Source organism: Salmo salar, chromosome ssa03 (genome assembly GCF_905237065.1).
Source record: "Salmo salar chromosome ssa03, Ssal_v3.1, whole genome shotgun sequence".
Classification (NCBI taxonomy): domain Eukaryota; kingdom Metazoa; phylum Chordata; class Actinopteri; order Salmoniformes; family Salmonidae; genus Salmo; species Salmo salar.
In genome coordinates, this window is record NC_059444.1 from 4,645,647 (window position 1) to 4,664,609 (window position 18,963).

Genomic DNA, 18,963 nt, shown 5'->3' on the forward strand with positions numbered 1-18,963 from the left:
TTTGCGTGTGATGGAGCAATATTGTGCGAAAGATGAGGTTGGGGGGAGAACCACTGTGTCACCTGTTGTTGATCTTGGCTGTGTCCCAAATGGCACCCTGTCCCCCTATATAGTGCACTACTTTTGGCCAGGCTCCATAGGGCTCAGGTGCACTATATTGGGAATAGGGTGCAATTTGGGATTCAAACCTTGTTGGTTTGGAAGATAGGTGTATTTGTCTAGTTTCTAAGTCTAACCCTGTTGCCTGTCCTAACTCTGTAGATAAAGATGGCCCGGATAAGAAGAAAGTCAAGAAGGAGTCTGGGGGGAGTAAAAAGGCCCCTGTTAATCTTCTGTTTGGTTACCCGCTGTCGGAACGGAAGCAGATGGCCTTACTGATGCAGATGACCGCCAGGGACAACAGCCCAGGTTAGTCACAATACATTCATGCCCTGTCTCTCTCCCTCACCCTCCCTCCCTCTCCCTTACCCTCTCTCCCTCTCTCTTACCCTCTCTCCCTCTCTCTTACCCTCTCTCCCTCTCTCTTACCCTCTCTCTTTCCCTGTCCTGTCTCCTCGTATCAGCCTTTAGGGATGTGGATAAGGACTATAGTTATCATAAGGATGAGTCGTAATGCTAAACAACAGCCTTAAAGATAATGGACCTCCCAGCGTCAGTTTGTTTTGGTTGAGTGTTAGATCATCTCTTGTCTTTTGACTCCTTTCTCTCTCTCTCACCTCCCCTCCTCCTCAGACTCGACCCCTAGCAAACCATCCCAGGCTCCCTCGGTGCAGAAGAAGCTCCCTAGCAACTCGGCCTCCAGAGCGAGGGACAAGGTGAACAAGAGGAACGAGCGTGGAGAGACGCCGCTACACATGGCCGCCATACGGGGGGATGCCAAACAGGTCAAGGAGCTTATCAGCCTCGGGGCTGACGTCAACATTAAAGACTTTGCAGGTATAGGAACACCTGGCCACCTTTGATACAATGATAAGGGTCTTTTTTTTTTTTTTTTTTTATAGTGCAGAGATTTGCAGAAGTGTTGAGGATTCAGTTCATACTCAATGTTACGTTGTCCAGTAGTACTTGTTTAAATGTATCTCATAGAAACAATGAATTAAGTATTTCATAGGTTAGTACTGTGTAGTATGGGGCGGCAGGTAGCCTAGTGGTTGCAGCGTTGGGCCAGTAAACGAAAGGTTGCTAGATCGAATCCCTGAGCTGACAAGGTAAAAATCTGTCGTTCTGCCCCTGAACAAGGCAGTTAACCCACTGTTCCTAGGCCGTCATTGTAAAATAAGAATTTGTTCTTAACTAACTTGCCTAGTTAATAAAAAGTAATAGTTTGATCATTATGTTATTACCATTTAAAATGCATCCTCCGTCAGGCTGGACGCCCCTTCACGAGGCGTGTAACCTTGGTTTCTACGACGTGGCCAAGGTTCTGATTGCAGCCGGAGCAGAAGTCAACACTCAAGGTCTGGACGATGACACTCCGCTCCACGATGCCTCCAGCAGTGGACACACGGACGTAGGTTTACTGCTGCTGCTCATCCCTCGCTCCCTCCCTCCGTCTCGCTCTATAACCAGGATTTAAGTTACCTGACTCATTCTGTCAACTAACCAATCGACCGGTAGTAATGATGATACAACTTTGGTCTAAAGAAATCTAGCACACATCATTTTTCTAGATTTCAAATCCAAAATAAAATGTATTTATTTATAAAGTCCTTCTTACATCAGCTGATATCTCAAAGTGCTGTACAGAAACCCAGCCTAACCAACCCCCCCCCCCCCATAAAAAACCGGCAAGCAATGCAGATGTACATTTCTTGTCCTTATCCTAAACCTAGGCATTTACACAATTATCTGTTCATTCAGGACCACAACAGGTTCACTAATTACTTGTCCTATTCTCTTCCGTCTAGATTGTGAAGCTGCTGCTGACACATGGAGGAAATGCGTTCCAGGCCAACAAGCGAGGGGAGCGGCCTGTCGACGTAGCCGACTCTCAGGCCCTGGAGCTCCTCCTAAAAGGAGAGGTGCCCCTCTCAGACCCAGAGGATAGCCCCTCAGGTAGGGTGTCCTGTCGAGTTGTATCTTTGTCATTATTTTATGTTTTTAAGTTTATTCTGTTTTGTGATTTCAAAAATTAAGGGTGTGTGTGTGTGTGTGTGTGTGTTATATATCTCTCATTTTGTTATGTTTGCTTACATATGGTCAATTTACCTTTTTTAATCAAACTTGATTTAAAAACAAGGTTGTAATCATTCTGTGTTCCTCAACACTATACAAACACTGGCAATCAAACAAGATTTTAATTCCTCTGTTTTCCTATGTTCTCTCCACAGAGTCAGAAGGCTCTCCGTCGGTGAACCCCTCCAGCGTCGATGTTGATGACGACAACCTGGATGACTCGGACGCGGAAAAGGACTCAGACGGAAAGCAGAGCACCGTGAAGGCCTCATCCTCCATGTCCGGCCTGGATGAGTATGAGTTCAAAGATGAAGAGGACTTGAGTAAAGCCCTGAACGATCGACACATCCTCCGGAGAGAGCTGAGGGAGAAGGAAAGAAATAATTTGGTGAAGCAGAGCAATAAAGGGGACGGGAGCGGCTCAGTCCAGTCCTCTAAGTCTAAGAAGACGAAGACGTTGTCCCGTGTTCGCTACTGCAGCTCGGATAGTTCCAGTGATGAGATGGAGATGCCAACAGAGAGAAGGAGCTCTCCGACCTGCTCCAACAGCTCTGAGGGACACAAGGCGTCAGACACCAGCAGGACTAAGAAAGAGAACCTCAGCAGCCTCGCGACTTCCGAACAGAAAGACAAAAGCAGCAAAGTCAAGAAAAAGAACCAGAACAAGAACAAGGAGAACCAGGAGAACCAGGAGGACGAGAAGGAGAACAGCAAAGCTCTGGTGTTTTCCGTAGCCACCGTGTCCGTGTCGGAGACACACATGGACAAGAACAGCCGAGTACTATGTGGGGACGAGGACTCGTTCAAGATCTCCTTCAGTCCCAAGGACGACTCGTCCGTCCACCTTTTCCACCTGTCCGCCACCGTCAAGTCCCCCAAGCTCAACTACGGCCTGGCCGACAAGCATCCGTCCTCCAACCCGCTCAAACAGGAGAACGCCAAGATGACGTGCGTCTCGATTGCCGAAGGCCCCTGTCCGCTGGATGATGTCAACTACAACCACTACAACCCAGAGTCTGAGTTCTGCACGGAGAGCTCCAGTAGTAAAGGCTGCAAGCACAAGGAGAAGAGCAAGCACCAGCAGAAGGACGTCGCCGTGGACTGTAGTGTTGGTGGCGGGGGTGGCGGCTCCAGTCCGCATAATAAAGAACGCAGCGTTGCCCACGGTGTGAACAGCTCTGACGGTGGTGGTGCCTTACGGAAGACCGACAAAGATGGCAAAGTGGTCAAAAAACATAAACTAAAACACAAAGAGAAGAACAACCACTGCAGGGAGTATGAGGCGGACAGGGAGAGGAACCGCCACCGGCAGAAGGAGGGCGGCAGGAAGGACGGCCACAGGAACCAGGAGTTCGACAGGGAGTTCTGGAAAGAGAACTTCTTCAATGATGACGAACCTCTGCCTCCAGGGAAAACTGAGAGCGAGACCGAGAAGGAAGACGGCTCTCCTGTGAAGGAAGAGAGGGGGACGAAAGACAAATACCCCTCTAGTAGCAGCAAGGAGACGAGGCTGAGAGAGGTGCAAGAGAAGGATAAAGACAAGGTGGTGAAGAAAGAAGGGAAGGAAACCTCTGCTGTCTGTAAAGAGAAAGGAGGAAAAGATGGGAAGCCCAGTGAGCGTGAGGAGAGGACAGATTGCCTCAGCTCCAACTCCGGACGGACTACCTCTCTTCCTGAGGAGACGCAGCATAACACTACAAGCGTGAAAGATGAACCGAAGGATAAACCGGTAACGGGGAACACGTCTACGGCTGATCTAGACCGGCTGGATGCCTCTGAGAAAGACCAACGGGACAAATCTGACAGGAGGCCTTCTGTAAAGGAACGGGAGACTGAAAAGACTGATAAAAAGAATCCCGATAAGGAGAAGAAGGTTAAGATGGAGCACCTGGAGAAATCAGAGAATTCACAAAATTCTATGGATCGTTGGAGGGAGAAGGAGAGGATGGCGTCTGGCTCATCTCATTCGTCCCCTGGTGACAAGAACCACAAAGAGAGTGAAAAGCTCAGAGCCTTGTCCACGACAAAAAAACACGAAGAGAGCAAGGACAAGAAGAGCAAAGAGAAGCCGGATAAGAGGAGCGAGAGGGAGAGGCAGGAGAGGGAGTACAGAGACAAAGACAGGATAGGCTGGGATAACAAACTAAAACCACCTTCAGAGAAATACACTGATCAAAGTAAATTGGATCGTGCTAAGGAAAAGGAGAAAGACAAAGACTGCGATAAGAAGAAAAGGGAAAAATCTAAAGATGGCTCTTCATCTTCCTCCAGCTCTAACCTGAAGCTCCCCTTGGAGGAGAAGAAAGGCTATGTGTCTGAATGTGGCAAGACCACACCAGCAAAACTGCTAAAGGAGGAGGTCCCGAAAACGCCAGAGAAAGACCGAGACCGAAGAGACAGAGAATCCAGAGACTTTGACCGGCACAGAGATCGAGACAAAGATCGTCACAAGAGCGACAAGGACCGTTCCAAGGAGGGTAGCAAGGCCTGTAAGACCAAGTCCAACGAGACTGAGACTGACCGAGACAACAGGTCCAAAGCTAAAGCCTCGCCTGCCACCAGGGAAGAGAAGCGCCCCAAAGAGAAACGTCTGGTCAACGAAGACCTGAGGCAGACCAGCTTCGAACGCATGCTGAGTCTGAAGGACCAGGAGATTGAACAGTGGCACCGGAAGCATCTAGAAAAGATCAAACAGAAGGAGAGAGAGAGGATGAAACAACGACCCTCCTCTACGACAACAGACCCAGGGAAGCTCAAAAGCAAAGCCAAGATGATGTCCTTGTCGTCTGGAGAACAGTGTTCGAGCAAAGAACTGCTTCGCTCCAAGAGCTCCGAAGGCTCTAGTGACGCTCATGGCCGAGACCGAGACAAACCCATAAAGGAGATCGCCAGCTCCAGGACCATGTCCCTGGACGGGAAGACACTCTCCTCCCTCGGTGGGAAGTTGATGGCTGGTATTGAGAACAGCTTGAGCAGGTCACCCAGGCCGGAGAGCGAGCGGTCGGGTCTCATGTCCAGGTCCGTGTCCATGTTCTCCATGGCCAGTTCTGAGGACTCCTGTCAGGCAACCATGCTGACGCCGAGACCCGTAGAGTACGACTCGGATATGACCCTGGAAGCCTCTCAGGACTCTCAGCCGCTTTTCCTCCTGTCTTCCCTCCTCTCACAGTCTAGATCACCTGCCGTTCACGACAAAGACTACAACGGTCTTCCAGACTCAGCGCAAGGTAATAGGACTCCGCTGCAGAGCCGGCACACTTCCCCCTACCTTATAGCTATTCTGGACGAGGACACAAACTCTGCGACGGCAGGTAAACATTTTGAAACTCTGTCCAAGGCCGGCGTGGTGCCTGCTGCTCAACCAAATGAAGAGCCTTCAAGTGTTCAGCTTCCTTCAGAAACCTGTGCAGATCCAGAGGAGAGCCAGAGTCAAAGGGGTCCTACTCAGATGCTTCCAAATCTCCTTAATGCAAGAACAGATGCAGATCTCAACGCTGAGAGTGAAGGGAACACCGCTCCAAGTGTCCATCTCCCACCTCAAGCGTCCAACACCAGAGATCCTCTTGTAAAGGACGCCTCAACACTTCAGCAGGCTAGTGTCCAACAGCTAGCTACACCAGAACAGAGAGGGTTTTCTTCCACCTCTGATCCTCTCCTAATACGGGACGTCCAGTGTATCCCCGTGGAGACCTCCACTGCGACGCCTGAATGTAGCACGAAGTACTTGCCCTCTGAGGACACGACGCCACTGGTGACATTATCTTCTCTATCCTGTCAACTGCCGTTCTCCAGCACCGAACCCACCTCATCTCTCTCTGCTAGCCAGTCATGGGAAACCCTTCCAAACACCAGTATGGTGACCTCACAGCAGATGAAGACAGAGATTGGTGGAGATCTGGTTCTTGATCCTAAAGATACAACTCCTGTAGAGAGTGGAGCCAGCAGCGCTGACAACAGAGCAGCTGTAGAGAGCCTTGATAGTGTGTTAGGAGCGTCAAGACCAGGATGGATGGACAACCCAGTAGCCTCCACCAGCAGCACACTAACACCGCCCAGTGTTAGTACAGAGGAGTCCATGCAGAGTGCTGGTAGAACCAATGAATCTCAAGAGGACATGGACACTGACGCAAGCGTTCAGGACTGTAAGCAATCCAGATTCTCCAGTGACGTTGTCGATTCCAGCGATCTTCAGCCGGAAAAAAACGATCATTCTAGCCAGCATACACCATCTACTGTGTTGCGATGGCCGTGCCTTGAACACAAATCGGAAGAAACTTCTGATGCACCTGACAACACATTAGAGAAGAGCAGAGGTCCTGAGGTCATGTCAACAGGAAGGACTAGTTGTCGGTCTTCGTCAGAGGGCAGTAATATGATCACCATCCCTGAGGTGAAATCGGAGCCATGCCCAGAGCCAATGGAAGTGGCTTCTACCTCTGAGGGGAGATCAGAAGGACAGACACTGTCCGGTGCTTCTGGACAGTGTAGTAACCTCCAGCAAGGCTCCCAGACAGACCAGAGTGGTAGTAGTGGTAGTTACAGCAGCAGTGGAGTCTCTGCTAGCTCTTCGCCCCAGTCTGGGGACAGAGACTCTGACTCCTCCGGGGCTAAGGCCAAGGTCCGCTCCGTAACCATCGAGGACGTCCAGCAGACCCACCCCAGGAAGAGGAAAATGCCCAGAATGTCTACCTCAAACCAGGCCGGAGGCAGCACACACCAGGTGGGTTCCTCTGGAGGATAATGGCAGGGGAGAGATTGGAGGTGAGGGAGGAATAGAGGGATGGGGTGTATGGTTGAGAGGGAATGAGGTTTAGGAGGGAGACTGGGAGGAAGTGGAAAGGGAGAATGGAGGGGGATACTGGAGCGGAAGGTTTAGTAAAGGAGGGGGATACTGGAGCGGAAGGTTTAGTAAAGGAGGGGGATACTGGAGCGGTAGGTTTAGTAAAGGAGGGGGATACTGGAGCGGAAGGTTTAGTAAAGGAGGGGGATACTGGAGCGGAAGGTTTAGTAAAGGAGGGGGATACTGGAGCGGTAGGTTTAGTAAAGGAGGGGGATACTGGAGCGGAAGGTTTAGTAAAGGAGGGGGATACTGGAGCGGTAGGTTTAGTAAAGGAGGGGGATACTGGAGCGGTAGGTTTAGTAAAGGAGGGGGATACTGGAGCGGTAGGTTAGTAAAGGAGGGGGATACTGGAGCGGAAGGTTTAGTAAAGGAGGGGGATACTGGAGCGGTAGGTTTAGTAAAGGAGGGGGATACTGGAGCGGTAGGTTTAGTAAAGGAGGGGGATACTGGAGCGGTAGGTTTAGTAAAGGGTTGACATTCGGGACAAAATATCTTATCTTGGGAACAGTAAAGTTTATCTCCTCTACTTTACCGCATGTCTCCTCTACCTTATCTTACCGTATGCCTCTTCTCGTCTTTGCTCAGGGGAAGGAGAAGCCTCAGCCGTCTCTGGCGGCCATCGTTGACTCTCTGAAGCTGGAGGAGATTCAGCCGTACCAGACGGAGAGGGCCAACCCTTACTACGAGTTCCTGCACATCCGCAAGAAGATCGAGGAGAAGCGCAAAGTGCTGCTGAGCGTCATCCCCCAGCCGCCGCAGTATTACGACGAATACATGACGTTTACTGGATCGTACCTGCTAGACGGGAACCCGTTCGGCAAACTCTGTATTCCAACTGTGAGTCTGGAGTTTAATCATTAAAGGGTTCGGTGCTCCTTGACTGAAAATCTCCACTCCTGTGTTTTTTTTATTATTTTATCTCCTCTGTCCTCTCTTGTATCTCCTCTGTCCTCTCTTGTATCTCCTCTGTCCTCTCTTGTATCTCCTCTGTCCTCTCTTGTATCTCCTCTGTCCTCTCTTGTATCTCCTCTGTCCTCTCTTGTATCTCCTCTGTCCTCTCTTGTATCTCCTCTGTCCTCTCTTGTATCTCCTCTGTCCTCTCTTGTATCTCCTCTGTCCTCTGTTGTATCTCCTCTCTTGTATCTCCTCTCTTGTATCTCCTCTGTCCTCTCTTGTATGTTTCTTTATCGCTAATGTCCTCCACTCAAGACACTCCTGCATTAAAGGGTCTAATTAAACAATCTTCAGATGTTTCATGATGTTGAACTGTTTGTAATGTTTATATTTATTTGTCTTTATTAACAGATCACTCCCCCTCCGTCTCTACCGGACCAACTGAAGGAGATGTTTAAACAACAGGAAGTTGTTCGTATGAAGCTACGCTTGCAACACAGCATTGAACGGGTATGTGGAGTAAATGTAAACTCAGTCCTATTTAATTTTCCCTTTTTTTATGGCTTGATCTTATTACTTATTTCCTAACTGTTATATACGTTGAATACCGTTTTGACGTTACAAATACAAGTAGGAGACGTTTTATCTTCTCTTCTTTCTTCTGTCTCACCTATTAAACTCGACTCCACCCTGTTCAGTCCTTTATGAATTATTGCATAAACAAAGGCCCTACTTCTTATTCTAGTCTAACTCAACTCCCCTCTTCTCTCTTCCAGGAAAAGTTAATCGTTTCCAACGAACAGGAAGTGTTACGAGTTCACTACCGGGCTGCCAGAACACTAGCCAATCAGACGCTCCCGTTTAGTGCGTGCACCGTGCTATTGGACGCCGAGGTGTACAACATGCCGCAGGATGCCCAGGCAAGTGGCATGATGTCACGTACTGTAGAATCAGTAAGTTTGCATCAATCAGTCACATTTTATTTAAAATGTGGAATCAGTAAGTTTGGTATCGACCAATCGATCACATTTATTTAAACTTAAAATAATGTAGAAATTCCTAAGTTGGCATCAACTAATGAAATGTATTTATGAATCCCTTTGGTTAACAGCAGTTGTATTTTAATATTTTTGTAAGTTCTGATCCATAGTAGTTTAAAACCTCTTAGGGATTGCTTACGGCTAGAATCCCGTTACCGGGATCGATTTGACAACATCTGGTGAATTGCAGATCGCGAAATTCAAAAATACTAAATTTCGTAATATTCAACATTCATGAAGATACAAGTGTCTTACATCATTTAAAAGCTTAACTTCTTGTTAATCCAGCCGCTTTGTCAGATTTCAAAAAGGTTTTACGGCGAAAGCATACCATGCGATTATCTGAGGACAGCGCCCCGCATACAAAAGTATTACACATTTTCCAACCAAGCAGATGCATCATAAAAGTCAGAAATGGCGATAAAATAAATCGCTTACCTTTTGAAGAGCTTCATCTTTTTTGCAATCCCAAAGGTCCCAGTTACACAATGAATGGTCATTTTGTTCGATAGTCCTTCTTTATATTCCAAAAATGTCTGTTTTTATTTGGCGCGTTTGATTCAAAAATACACCTGTTCCATCTCGCCCAACATGACTACAAAGGATCTAATAAGCTACCTGTTAACTTGGTCCAAACATTTCAAACAACGTTTCTAATCCAACCTCGGGTACCCTAATATGGAAATAATCGATAAAATTTAAGACAGAATAAACTGTTTTCAATACCGGAGAAAAACAACGAGGAGCGCACTCTCATTCACGCGCACCAAAACACTAGAGTCCTTCTGAGTGACCTTGATGGATTGTCCTCGGTGTTTCGCCTGCCATATCAGTTCTGTTGTACTCAGACATTATTTTTAACAGTTTTGGAAACTTTAGAGTGTTTTCTATCCAAATCTACCAATTATATGCATATCCTAGCTTCTGGGCCTGAGTAGCAGGCAGTTTACTTTGGGCACCTCAGTCATCCAAACTTCCGAATACTGCCCCCTAGCCTTAATAAGTTTTAACAGAGCTGTAACTAACTAACGCTACCAGTTGTGGCTAACATTGTATTATCAATGTTGTGTTTCCAGGGTGACCAAGATGGCAAGACGTCTGTGAGGGATCGTTTCAACGCCCGTCAGTTTATGTCCTGGTTGCAAGACGTGGACGATAAGTTTGATAAACTCAAGGTAAGCTTGGTCTCTGTAAACGTGGCCCTGCTTGCAGCAGTAAAACTAATGTTGGAACCTATATAGCCAAAGTCATCTATGGTGGTATGTTTTGTTCATCCATTCGGTATGATGCAGTAAAGTGGCTACATATCGTTTTTTTGGAGAGAGCTTGACGTCTTTACTTCTGATAGTACTTCTCGTTTTGAAATGTATTCATTTGGCAAAACAAGCATCTCAATAATGTCAAAAATGGTCTGAATTGGGTTTTAGGGTGAAGTTCATGTCTCATACCTTTTCTCCTTCTCTCCGTAACTCTTCTTCCTTTCCTCCTCCATCTTATTAATATCCTCTCCTTCTCCAGACGTGTCTTCTGATGCGGCAGCAGCACGAGGCAGCAGCTCTTAATGCTGTCCAGCGTCTCCATTGGCAGCTGAAACTCCAGGAGCTGGATCCAGTCATGTACAAGTCCACCTCCATCTTCGAGATACCCGAGTTCTACATCCCCTTGGTAGAGGTCAACGACGACTTTGACCTCACGCCCATATGACCCACGGTAAGGGTCAGGCAGAGAGGACTGATCATCTAGTGGCCATCTACCTCTAACAGGGATGAAGTGATGGAGGGGGTCGTCACATGCTAGAAGGAATGAAGTAGAGAGAAGAAAGGTCAAGCACTGAAGTTGACAGAACTTGGATGTGTGGTAGAGAGCACAGGGCCGCTCTTGGGGGGGGTGTGGTAGAGAGCACAGGGCCGCTCTTGGGGGGGGTGTGGTAGAGAGCACAGGGCCGCTCTTGGGGGGGGTGTGGTAGAGAGCACAGCGCCGCTCTTGGGGGGTGTGGTAGAGAGCACAGCGCCGCTCTTGGGGGGGTGTGGTAGAGAGCACAGCGCCGCTCTTGGGGGGTGTGGTAGAGAGCACAGCGCCGCTCTTGGGGGGGGTGTGGTAGAGAGCACAGCGCCGCTCTTGGGGGTGTGTGGTAGAGAGCACAGCGCCGCTCTTGGGGGTGTGTGGTAGAGAGCACAGCGCCGCTCTTGGGGGTGTGTGGTAGAGAGCACAGCGCCGCTCTTGGGGGTGTGTGGTAGAGAGCACAGCGCCGCTCTTGGGGGTGTGTGGTAGAGAGCACTGCGCCGCTCTTGGGGGTGTGTGGTAGAGAGCACAGCGCCGCTCTTTGGGGGGGTGTGGTAGAGAGCACAGCGCCGCTCTTGGGGGGTGTGGTAGAGAGCACAGCGCCGCTCTTGGGGGGGTGTGGTAGAGAGCACAGCGCCGCTCTTGGGGGGTGTGGTAGAGAGCACAGCGCTGCTCTTGGGGGGGTGTGGTAGAGAGCACAGGGCTGCTCTTGGGGGGTGTGGTAGAGAGCACAGGGCCGCTCTTGGGGGGTGGTAGAGAGCACAGGGCCGCTCTTGGGGGGGTGTGGTAGAGAGCACAGCGCCGCTCTTGGGGGTGTGGTAGAGAGCACAGCGCCGCTCTTGGGGGGTGTGGTAGAGAGCACAGCGCCGCTCTTGGGGGGGTGTGGTAGAGAGCACAGCGCCGCTCTTGGGGGGTGTGGTAGAGAGCACAGCGCTGCTCTTGGGGGTGTGTGGTAGAGAGCACAGCGCCGCTCTTGGGGGTGTGTGGTAGAGAGCACAGCGCCGCTCTTGGGGGTGTGTGGTAGAGAGCACAGCGCCGCTCTTGGGGGTGTGTGGTAGAGAGCACAGCGCCGCTCTTGGGGGGTGTGGTAGAGAGCACTGCGCCGCTCTTGGGGGTGTGTGGTAGAGAGCACAGCGCTGCTCTTGGGGGGGTGTGGTAGAGAGCACAGCGCCGCTCTTGGGGGGTGTGGTAGAGAGCACAGCGCCGCTCTTGGGGGGTGGTAGAGAGCACAGCGCTGCTCTTGGGGGGGTGTTAGAGAGCACAGCGCCGCTCTTGGGGGTGTGGTAGAGAGCACAGCGCCGCTCTTGGGGGGTGTGGTAGAGAGCACAGCGCCGCTCTTGGGGGGGTTGTAGAGAGCACAGCCGCTCCGCTCTTGGGGGGGGGGTAGAGAGCACAGCGCCGCTCTTGGGGGGTGGTAGAGAGCACAGCGCCGCTCTTGGGGGGTGTGGTAGAGAGCACTGCGCCGCTCTTGGGGGTGTGTGGTAGAGAGCACAGCGCCGCTCTTGGGGGGGTGTGGTAGAGAGCACAGCGCCGCTCTTGGGGGGTGTGGTAGAGAGCACAGCGCCGCTCTTGGGGGGGGGTAGAGAGCACAGCGCCGCTCTTGGGGGGGGTAGAGAGCACAGCGCTGCTCTTGGGGTAGGGGGGTAGAGAGCACCGCCCTGTGGAGACGACCATCCCGCTGCACCTTCCTCACCAGGCAGGGTTCCGAAAAAAAAGAATTAAATTCTACTTTTGTTTTCAAGTGCGTTTTTGTTCAATACATAATGTACAGACTTGTGCTCTTAATTATAATTTTTTTTTTTAACTTATTTTCTACAGACAGATTGTGCATTTTGTAAATAACCCATGTAATTATGGTTTTAAACTTGTACAGAAAAAAAAAATCCGTCATAGATATTTTAATCGTGAAAAGTTATCTTGTTTTGTCTGGACCAAATTTTTTTTTTTAATATTGAGTCAGTGACAAGTTCCTTGTTATTATTGTTAAAGTCGATGTTATTGGCTTAACTATTCTTAAGCATGTGCTGGGTTGGATTTGGTTCCCGTTGGTTCTATCGTTTCATGTCTCCATTTTCCCTTCTGGACTAGAGTTGGATCCACGCACCACAACAAGGTGTTAATTCTAATGGAGTTGTGATTTTTTTTGGGGGGGGGGGATGCTGTGCATGCTGTTGTCGTTGCAGGCTGGTGGACTTTATTCCCTGATCCCACAAGAAGCTGGACCGTGGACTGTTCAGTTAAACCTTCAACAACAACAAGCAAAAAATCTGAAGTCATTCGTCATCATTCGCTCCCCTCGTTTGCAACAAAAGTGTGCATCTGAAATGGCACCCTATTCCCTATATAGTACACTACTTTTCATCAGGAACTTATACTTGCTCTAGTGAAAAGTAGTGCACTTTATAGGGAATAGGGTGCTATTTGGGATACTGGAACACTCCGTGTACAGCCTCTCTAACCCGTGTGTGTGTGTGTGTTGTCCGGTGGTTGTGTCATTAAAAAATACAACGTTTGTTGTGGCTTCTATAGGAGAAGAAAATAACATACTTTTCCAGTTTTAATGTGAGATCACAACAAAACCTATTTTTTCAAACGTAATGCCTTTTTGAACGAAAGTTCTAAAAATATGTCTATTTTAATATTTACTTGCTACATGACATGTACATATTTGTAATATATAATTGAATAAATTTTATTGGTTGTGAATTCAAATCTCGTTTTGGTTTCATCAACTTTTTTTTTTTGTGTGTCTATTAGCAATCTGTTATTAATGGTTTTTATTTGCCTGACGACTACTGCTGAATTGATTTATTATTTATTAATTATCAATCTCTCCAATAAACGCTTGCCGCAGAGATGTGGACGCTTGTGAGGCTAGGGTTTCATGTCTAAGGGGGGGGGGGGGGATTAGGATTTTGTAGAGTGATTGTTTTTCTTTATCAGAATCTGTCGGTGGCATAACTGTATCCTTCCAGTAGGTGGCGACATACACATCCCAGTAATGATGTCCCAAAATCAATGCTGTTAAATTGTTTGCTGTTTTTATAAATGGGTTCAACCAGATGTTAAGCGCCTGAATGGATCTGTCACTTACTGAGTTGTGTTGATTTGGCTAACTAACATCTGCCTCTACAATAGAAAAACAAGGTGTATATTACCTTGTGTGGGAAGCACGTCAGCGGCTAGTCTCTCAGTGGGGGGGATGCCTATACACTGCTACTTGATGGCTTCCCAGTTGACCTTTCACCCCTAAAGTGTACAGAATGCCCCCCATTCGCAGGTTCTCTTGAAGAGCAGACCAACCCCGCCCCGCTCATTCGTCTCACCTGCCTAACCTCCTGTCCAAACAACATTTGGAGATCGAGGACTTCAGTGACCAAAAGACTGTTCTAGTATGGGCAGCGCCATTGACCACTTTCACAATTTTTTTGAAGTAGGTAACAGGGCGGGACTTCCTATGGGTTAAGGGAAGGATCACATAATTCCATCCAGGTCATCAAGTGGGATCAGCCAATGAATTATCCTTGTGAGCGAAAACATTCCGTAACTGCAGATGGCAGTAAATCGCCAACCTTCGATCTATACCTGTTCAAACAACACAGTCCGGGTGGCGGCACCCTGACAGTTTACCGACTCGTAGTAGAAGAAGATGGACTACAAAATGGAGATCATTGGTGCTGCCCGTGCTCTCACCGACGCCATATTACTGTCCGTGCTCTCACCGACGCCATGATACTGCCCGTGCTCTCACCGACGCCATAATACTGCCCGTGCTCTCACCGACGCCATGATACTGCCCGTGCTCTCACCGACGCCATGATACTGGCCGTGCTCTCACCGACGCCATGATACTGGCCGTGCTCTCACCGACGCCATGATACTGGCCGTGCTCTCACCGACGCCATGATACTGGCCGTGCTCTCACCGACGCCATGATACTGGCCGTGCTCTCACCGACGCCATGATACTGGCCGTGCTCTCACCGACGCCATGATACTGGCCGTGCTGTCACCGACACCATAATACTGCCGTGCTCTCACCGACGCCATAATACTGCCCGTGCTGCACCGACACATGATACTGCCGTGCTCTCACCGACACCATGATACTGCCGTGCTCTCACCGACGCCATAATACTGCCCGTGCTGTCACCGACACCATGATACTGCCGTGCTGTCACCGATGCCATAATGGGACAGATACAATATCTATTGAAGTCGTTGATTCGGGTCAGTTTTATCAAATCGTTGGTCACCGCCTTTTCAACAAGAAATATCATTATGGGGTAAAAAAATTAAGAATTGTCTGACTTGCGCTTACACGTAGACTGAATGGTCTTTTAAAAAAAAAATCTTTACATTTACGTCATTTAGCAGACGCTCTTATCCAGAGCGACTTACGAATTGGTGCATTCACCTTATGATATCCAGTGGAACAACCACTTTACAATAGTGCATCTAAATCTTTTAGGGGGGGTTAGAAGGATTACTTTATCCTATCCTAGGTATTCCTTAAAGAGGTGGGGTTTCAGGTGATAATAAGGTCATGAAGTTTTGACTGCAGGTTTCTGTAGTTGCGCTTTACCCTCTTCATCCTGCAGCCATTACCTGCAGTGTGTGTGGGGGGGAGGGGTCTATTATCAACCAATCATTAGGGTGTTTCTGTTTGACCCACGTGAACGTGACTGAAACGGGAACCAACTTCTTTGCTGCATATTCATATACTGTATATGAATATGCTACAGTGAAGTAATACAAATTGAATGTGATATTTGAGGCTTTCGCTGAATGATTTGAGTGTATGATTTAAGTTTGTCGGTGTGGTATGAAGGTTGGAGATATGTTTATTTCGACATTATAAAGACCAGTGGCGATTTTAGCATGTCAATTTTGGTGGGGCAAAAATACAATTTTCTTTGGGATGCATGCCAAACTATTAGAGCCTACGTAAATCTGTCCCAACAGCAGAGCTTTCTTTTCAGCACCATGGAGTGAATCCTTACCACCGCTACACCTGGTTATCAGCGGAGCCTTGTCTGACGGCAAAACAGTTCATTAAGCCACATTTACTGCCTTTAAATAAAAAAGCATAGCTGATATGGCTGACTTGCTTAAACAAATGTGGTTTCTACTGACAATTGAGATGTACAAACTATGGCATAAGGGGACAATGAGTGGATAAGAGACAATCTGTAATTTCGGTTAAGACATTAATGAGCGAGCTAGGATGGACGTAGTCAATATAACTATTTGTTCAGCACTTTTGAAATGTAAAGTGACAGAATTCAGAACATGGGCTATTTATTACAGTATTCTCCCTGTACACCAAGTCAGAACCGTAGGATAAATAAAGGGGGCATATAAGCAGACAATGAAAACTCCTACAATATTCAATGATTACATTGATCTAAAACAGGCTATAGGCTACATGTGCACCACCAAGTTAGAACACTAGACTAAGTTTTGAGGGAGGAAAGGGACCAAATTATTAGGGTGAGGCACATGGGCTACTAACAGCTTACTACACAACATACACTTATGTATGCTATAGCCAAGGAAGTAATACTATAGCCAAGAAAGTAATACTATCTCCCTGGTATATAATTTATGCAGCAACATACAATACATTTTTGGACTCACCTTGTGCTGTGCTCACTTGAATAGGAATGTGGCACGGCGGTCCTTCTTGTGGGCTATAGAAAGAGGCTCGAAATCCCGACTTGGAATTCGCCCAGGCCCGCCACAATGAGTTGCTAGAGCACGATGTGGCGAGGACATGCCGGCCAAAACCTCCGGACCACGCTGGGCCAATTGTGCGCCGCCTCATGGGTCTCCCAGTCACAGCCGGCTGTAACACAGCCTGGGATCGAACCTGGGGCTGCAGTGGCGCCTTAGCACTCATTGTTGAATTTGCGATTTCCAACTTATGGCCAATGAGCACCGATACATTTTATCAATAATTTATCTTCATATGACAAGGATTGAAAAGATTTTGCCAGTAGACTGTCGACTTGATTCATGATGATGTCTGCTAGCTAAGATTTTGAAAGTATAATGTTGACATGATCAGTCCAATCAAAGCTAACGTGAATTGACGTCATTTTATGTGTCCAATGACCTTGAGCCTTCTTGGATGGGTACTATGGCAACACCCAAGGGGCTTGAATTTTCGAGCTCTACCCGTAGATTTTGCGGTGACGTAGTGTCCCCATGAGTGATGGAACACTGAGTCAATCACGGCGCAACTAGAGAACGCTACCAACCCCTACGCTCCGTATTTTCCCCTGGCTGCCTCACCACCACAGAAAGCACTGAGCTAGGCTGACACCTGCGTTTTGAAGCTGCCAAACAGCTTGCGTACACTAGCAGGTGGTAAATTGCCACGTGCCATTTTGGCCGCCCAGAGTGGCTCGCTTGGGAGTTCTGGCAGCATGTTCGATGATGCGTCAAGAATTCAGCATAGCAAGTTTGTATGAAGGTCTGGTTATTAAATGGGTAAATAGGTTAATCCATTCTCTTTCATGAATGTATTCACAGGTAAATAGTAAATATGCTCTAAACCACTCTGGTGACAAAATAACTTCGCTGCCCTGCTTCCAATCGTCCACATGGCTGGGAGAACCTATTCAAATAAGTAAATACATTTCGAAAATGTTTTTTAAAAAAAAACAATGTATGATTAGCTAACTAGCAACAGTGCAGGCTAACTCAAATGAGCTGCTAAATGAGCTAGCTATCTAGCCAACTTTACATACTGTATAGATAGCTAGCTAAGTGAATAACATTTTTACGAGCTACCTTACTTTATATTAGCTAGCTAATCTTGATGTATTTATCACTGTAAAAAAAGCTAACTCAAAATACATTTGCAGGTAGCTAGCTAACAGCGATGGAGGAGGGTGAAAGAATAGCAGCACCAACTGTCAAAGAGGAGGCTATTCTGGATACTTTTGTGTAGTTCCTGTCCCTATAAGTGAGGACGGAGATAATAGTAACATAATATTCAGTGTGGTGTAATTTGACTATAATGAAGTCAGTTTCTTGTGAGGTTTTCTGTCCTCCAATAAAGAGGGCTACGAAAGCCAGTCTACATATGAAGAGGTCCCAAATGAAGAGAAGTGGTTCTCAGTCCTGGTCCTGGGGACTCAATCCACAATGACCTGGTGATGTAAAAGTCTAATAATGACACTATTTTCCATATTCCTACACATACAGTTGAAGTCAGAAGTTTACTTACACTTAGGTTGGAGTCATTAAAACTCGTTTTTCAACCACTCCACAAATGTCTTGTTGACAAACTATAGTTTTAGCAAGTCGGTTAGGACATCTACTTTGTGCATGACACAAGTAATTTTTCCAACAATTGTTTACAGACAGATTATTTCACTTAGCATTCACTGTATCACAATTCCAGTGGGTCAGAAGTTTACATACATTAAGGTGACTATGCCTTTAAACAGCTTGGAACATTTTCTGAAAATGTCATGGCTTTAGACATTTCTGATAGGTTAATTGACATCATTTGAGTCAATTGGAGGTGTACCTGTGGATGTATTTCAAGGCCCATCTTCAAACTCAGTGCCTCTTTGCTTGACATCATGGGAAAATCAAAAGAAATCATCCTAGACCTCAGAAAAACAATTGTAGACCTCCACAAGTCTGGTTCATCCATGGGAGCAATTTCCAAACGCCTGAAGGTGCCACGTTCATCTGTACAAACAATAGTACACAAGTATAAACACCATGGGACCACACAGCCATCATACGGCTCAGAAAGGAGATGCTTTCTGTCTCCTAGAGATGAACGTACTTTGGTGAAAAAAGTGCAAGTCAATCCCAGAACAGCAAAGGACCTTGTGAAGATGCTGGAGGAAACGGGTACAAAAGTATCTATATCCACAGTAAAACGAGTCCTATATTGACATAACCTGAAAGTCCGCTCAGCAAGGAAGAAGCCACTGCTCCAAAACCGCCATAAAAAAGCGAGTCTACAGTTTGCAACTGCAGATGGGGACAAAGATTGTACTTTTTGGAGAAATGTCCTCTGGTCTGATTAAACAAAAACATAACTTTTTGGCCATAATGACCATTGTTATGTTTGGGGGAAAATGGGGGAGGCTTGCAAGCCGAAGAACACCATCCCTACCGTGAAGCATGGGGGTGGCAGCATCATGTTGTGGGGGTGCCTTGCTGCAGGAGGGACTGATGCACTTAACAAAATAGATGGCATCAT

At 47.5% G+C, this 18,963-nt stretch overlaps 2 protein-coding genes across 4 annotated transcripts in view; one reads left to right on the forward strand and one right to left on the reverse strand.

Moving 5' to 3' along the window:
- The window catches only part of ankrd12 (ankyrin repeat domain 12), a 50,749-nt gene extending 39,880 nt beyond the window's left edge, over positions 1-10,869 (forward strand). For 2 of the 3 annotated variants that reach the window (XM_045714421.1, XM_045714423.1), the window contains 10 exons: positions 262-408; positions 733-936; positions 1,368-1,510; positions 1,908-2,055; positions 2,331-6,895; positions 7,601-7,852; positions 8,321-8,419; positions 8,686-8,862; positions 10,026-10,124; positions 10,468-10,868. In XM_045714421.1, coding sequence (XP_045570377.1) covers positions 262-408; positions 733-936; positions 1,368-1,510; positions 1,908-2,055; positions 2,331-6,895; positions 7,601-7,852; positions 8,321-8,419; positions 8,686-8,862; positions 10,026-10,124; positions 10,468-10,653 — 6,020 coding nt within the window. In that variant the 3' untranslated portion in view covers positions 10,654-10,868. Of the gene's footprint in view, positions 1-261; positions 409-732; positions 937-1,367; positions 1,511-1,907; positions 2,056-2,330; positions 6,896-7,600; positions 7,853-8,320; positions 8,420-8,685; positions 8,863-10,025; positions 10,125-10,467 lie in introns of all 3 variants that reach the window. The other variant, XM_045714422.1, reaches the window with a different exon arrangement.
- Positions 10,773-14,780, reverse strand: LOC123741581 (putative uncharacterized protein ENSP00000383309). The gene is made up of 2 exons (XM_045714339.1): positions 14,715-14,780; positions 10,773-12,299 (listed from the first exon to the last, which is right to left on the reverse strand). Exons 1-2 carry the CDS (start codon positions 14,778-14,780, stop codon positions 10,773-10,775), a joined length of 1,593 nt encoding a protein of 530 aa, XP_045570295.1.
- Between the last annotated feature and the right edge of the window lie 4,183 nt (positions 14,781-18,963).

Bases quoted from the DNA above. Each gene is read 5' to 3' on its own strand.
- LOC123741581 (XM_045714339.1), bottom strand. From the start codon at position 14,780: ATGGCGTCGGTGAGAGCACGGCAGTATTATGGTGTCGGTGACAGCACG. The intron at 12,300-14,714 runs GTGAGAGCACGG...CCCCCCCCCAAG, and splicing joins CGGCCAGTATCATGGCGTCG to AGCGGCGCTGTGCTCTCTAC.